Source organism: Salpingoeca rosetta, assembly GCF_000188695.1.
Source record: "Salpingoeca rosetta unplaced genomic scaffold supercont1.23, whole genome shotgun sequence".
NCBI classification, from domain to species: Eukaryota; class Choanoflagellata; order Craspedida; family Salpingoecidae; genus Salpingoeca; species Salpingoeca rosetta.
The window spans coordinates 433,766-438,170 of NW_004754911.1; the positions used below are offsets into that span (position 1 = coordinate 433,766).

The 4,405-nt window shown below is 56.4% G+C and overlaps 2 protein-coding genes across 2 annotated transcripts in view; one reads left to right on the forward strand and one right to left on the reverse strand.

Moving 5' to 3' along the window:
- PTSG_08370 (uncharacterized protein) overlaps positions 1–2,971 on the forward strand; it is a gene marked incomplete at its 5' end in the record, with an annotated part of 4,290 nt that extends 1,319 nt beyond the window's left edge. Inside the window, 5 exons of the mRNA XM_004990564.1 lie at positions 1–137; positions 331–428; positions 650–724; positions 944–1,012; positions 1,298–2,971. The exon at positions 1–137 is cut by the window's left edge and continues 161 nt beyond it. Coding sequence (XP_004990621.1) covers positions 1–137; positions 331–428; positions 650–724; positions 944–1,012; positions 1,298–2,639 — 1,721 coding nt within the window. The 3' untranslated portion in view covers positions 2,640–2,971. The remainder of the gene's footprint in view (positions 138–330; positions 429–649; positions 725–943; positions 1,013–1,297) is intronic.
- Positions 2,718–4,405, reverse strand: part of PTSG_12714 (PEK protein kinase) — a 10,000-nt gene continuing 8,312 nt past the window's right edge. The window contains exons 6-9 of the mRNA XM_004990565.1: positions 4,110–4,309; positions 3,742–3,891; positions 3,484–3,561; positions 2,718–3,293 (exon numbers count right to left, since the gene is read on the reverse strand). Of these exons, the coding sequence (XP_004990622.1) occupies positions 3,090–3,293; positions 3,484–3,561; positions 3,742–3,891; positions 4,110–4,309 (632 nt within the window). The 3' untranslated portion in view covers positions 2,718–3,089. The remainder of the gene's footprint in view (positions 3,294–3,483; positions 3,562–3,741; positions 3,892–4,109; positions 4,310–4,405) is intronic.

Here is a 4,405-nt window from a genome sequence, read left to right on the forward strand (position 1 = left end):
GGCAACTCGAACTGCGACGAACAATCTTCAACCTGAAGGAACATTTAGAACGCCTTCGCACCCAGCAGACGCAAGAGATGCAGGCGCTGCATGTGGAGTTGCAGCTGCTGCGTGACAACATGCACTCGGCATGGCAGGTTGGTAGAAGGAGGAGTGGGGGCCGTTGCTTGTTCAACAGTGTGGGAAAAGGAGGAGAACCCCTGTCTGTCGCCTTTGTTTTTGGAGGGGGGGGGGAAGCTCTCACACCACTGTGTTGTCATCCACACACACACACACACACACACACACACACACACACACACACACACACACACACACACACACTTGCAGTCGTCGGTGGAAGATTTGAACAGCGCGGCTTCTGGCGAAATCCTTCACGCGCTTCCGCCGAGCACACGCGCGACCATGCTCGAAAACATGCATATCCAGTACGTTTGGAAAGGAGGAGAGGGTGTGTGCATGTGCGTGTGCGGGTCGGTTATGTGTGTGGGTATGTGTGGGTATGTGTGTGGGTTATGTGTGTGTTGCATGAATGTGGTTTGTGTGCATGTGCGTGTATGTGTATGTATGTGTGTGTGCGTGCGTGTCCTCGGTCTTCCTGCCGACAACCCCTCCGTCTATTGACATTTGTGTGTTTGTGTGCCTGCAGGCAAGAGTTGGACCGTCACATGGAGGAAGCAGCGGAGGCAGAGCATCGAATCGCGCAACTCGAGCAAGAAAACGGGTGCGCCGTTGTGTTTGTGTATTTTTGTGTATGTGTGTTTGTGTTTGTGTTTGTGTGTATGTGTATGTGTTTGTACTTGTACTTGTATGTGTATGTGTATGTGCGTGTGTGCGTGCGTGCCTCTCTCTCTCTCTCTGTCTCTGTCTATCCCCCTCTCCCTGTGTCTGTGCTGTTGCGGTTGTATCCCCTCACGTATGGTCATTTCAACGCCTGCCACAGCCAATTGAGGGAGCGGGCTGCGGAATCGAAGCTGAAGAACCAGCTGTCGCGGACCACGTTGCAAGCCAGGTTCAGCAATGGCAATTATGACAAGTTTTGCCGCTCAAGCGCGCACACACACACACACACACACACACACACACACACACACACACACACACACACACACACACACACACACACACACACACACACACACACACACACACACACACACACACACACACACGCACACACACGCACACACACACAGAGACACCCCCCCCCCGACACGCACACACACACACAATTACATACTCACTTCCCCCCATTCTCATTCATCCCTCCAACTACACATTCCCCATCCAACCTCAGGTTGAGCCAGTCGACGACGCTGCCGCTGCAAGCGCCAGTGACATCATCGTCATCGTTCGTGCCGGCGTCACCGTCACCATCACCATCGCTGCTCACTGCATCGCTGCCGGATGCGCGCGCGTTTACACATGCGCGGCAGGACAGCAGGCGAGATCGACAGCGGCAGCGGCGCTCACGCTCACGCAACGGCAGCACCAGTGGTGGACGTGGGCGAGGTGGTGGCGGTGCTGTGGATGATGATGGATACGGATACGGGGATTGGCGCGAGGATGGCAGCGACGCACAGCAACAGCTGCAACAGGGCAAGGGTAAGGGCGCAAGGAAGAAGCAGGCAGCCGATGTGCCGCCGTCCGTGTCGGCGACATTCCTGCACAACATGCGCTCGCAGCAGAGGATGCGGAAGCAGCACTCCGGCCTCAACATTGCACTGGCACACGCACCGTCACAGGACGACGGTGAGGAAGACACGAGTGTTGGCATGGGCGGAACACACACGATCGCGCACATGTGGAACGCACACAGCCGTTCTCACAGTCACCACCACTTCTCCACCAGCGGCAGCGGCGGCGGCGTAAGAAAGGGCGGCAGTACGCTCGTGGGTGTTGGCTCGCGGCTGGCACAAAAGGCAACACCTGCACATGTGCACGGGGCACAGGGCAGCAGCAGCAGCAGCGGCGGCGGCGGCAACGGCAACATGGCAGGTGTTGGTGATGTTGGAGCGGGAACAGCAGGGACGAGGCGACGGTCAACTCAGGCGTCGCTCGCGTTCTTCGACAGCAGGCCCACGTCCCGCCACGGCGGTGATGTTGGCGGTGATAACAGTGACGGCGGTGAGGAAAGAGATGATGAAGAGGATGACGCGCTCACTCGGGCAATGAGGATGGGGAAGGGCCGACGCAGTAGAAAGAAGTCTGTTGCCACTGTCGTTGTGCAGGCACAACAACAGCAACAACAACAGAAACAACAACAACAACAACAACAACAACAACAACAACAACAACAACAACAACAACAACAACAACAACAACAACAACAACAACAACAACAACAACAACAGCAGCAGCAGCAGCAGCAGCAGCAGCAACAGCAGCAGCAGCAACAACAGCAGCAGCAGCAGCAGCAGCACTACCGTTCGTGGCAGCGGTTCGGCGACCGCCCCACGTCCCCGACGGCCGCGTGGGCGTTTGATGCGCTGACCAGCCTGTCCATGGGCGGGGATGACGACGAGGTCAGTGCACATGCGGCCGTGACGGAGCGGTCGCGTGCAGTGGCGTCCATCGCATCACTCGTGCCAACCATGGCCGACTGGGCAACGGAGTTCAGGGACACGCAGCGGTACTGAATGGGGTGAATGACAGGTTCACGCGTGTCGTCCACACATGTTTGGCAGTGGCGATCCGCACAGGTGGTGTGTGATTATTCTCAGGGTAGTTTACGGTTTACTGTTGTGCTCTTCCTTCAGTGGGAGAGCGTAGCAGGAGTGTAATAAAATAAGAACTGATTGTGACACAACGCACACAAATAGGAAACGTTACACAGCCACGCAACACAGAGTGTCGTCTCTGACCAACACATGCATAAGCATATCGTGTTCTTCCACCTCATATGGTTGCGTTTCTCCACGTCTTCCTCACCCACCCCTCTTTCACATCTTTACATTAAAATCAAATAGCAATCAATCATGTGCCCGTGCGTGCCAAACCACCCATCCGTCCATGTCTCATGTCATCCAGCCACACCACATGCCATCCATCCAGCCACATTCTCCACTTCCTCCCCAACATCAACGTCATCAGTCGCCGCGCGAGCGCTGGCTGCCCTTGAGCCGGCGAACGGTCTTGCGATGCTTCACAGCCTCGCACCTGAGCCGCCTGTTCTCCTCCTCCTTCAGCTCCAGCTGCTGCTCCAAGTGCGCAACGCGCGCCTCCAGCCGCTGCAGGTACCCGCCGAGCCGGCTCTGCTGCTCATCGCGCGCATGCAGCTCATCCTCCGTTTGCTGCCATCACGAAAGAAGGGGCGGGATGCGTGTTAGTCAGTGTGTGGGGGGGGGGGGGGAGGGTGGAGACGTGAGAGAGGAAGTGAGCACGAGGGCAGAAGGAGGGGGAAGAGGAAAGATATGTGAAGCATCGAGCATGTGAACACACACACACACACACACACACACACAAACACACACACACACACACCTCTAGTCTTGTCCGATAATGGTTGATGGTGACGGTGGACTTGCACAGCGCGTGTCTCACGTCATCTTCCTCGCCAGCCTGTGCGTGAAGCAGCCACACACAGCACAGCATAGAAGTAAGCAAGTCAGCATCGCCAGCATCGCCAGCAACAAGCCTGCACAGACATACAGAGAGGTACAGACACACACAGACACAGAGGCACGCACACACACACACACACAGACACATGCACACACACAAAACAACTCAGAAACAGACCTGGAGGTTGGCCATGCTTGCACTGGCAGAGACCTGCGGCGTTGTCTGCAGCTCAAGGTCGTAATCAAAGTCTCTGACAAATCTCAGCAGTGCATTCGCCGAGAGGCGCTGGGACGGGTCCTTGGACACGAGATTCAGGGCCCATGAGCACTGGAGTTTCGAGGAGAAGGGGGGGGGGAGGGGAGGGGCAGATGAGGTGGGGGAGGAACAGGAGATGATTGAAGAGTCAAGCAAAGCGCAAACAGCAAATGCAACATAACATTACATAACACCACACAACACACACACACACAACACACAACATAACACCACACAACAAACACACACACGCAACACAACACACCACACCACACACCACAACCACCCACCGGCACGCTGTGCTGCATCATAAAGTCCATGGGTGGGGCGAGGTTCTTGAGGTCGCGGATCTTGTACCCGCGCTCCATCTCCGTCTTGAAGTTGTTCATGAGCTCCAGCAGGATGATGCCGATGGAATACATGTCCGCCTTGTGGTCGTACGTCGCGCCCGCCAGCTGCTCCGGTGAGGAATACGTCTCCGTGCCCAGGCCTGCACGACAACGACGCGGTGGCGGTGGAGCAAACAGCATGCATCAGTTGGCACACACGAATACACACGTGCACACACGTGCACACACGTGCACAC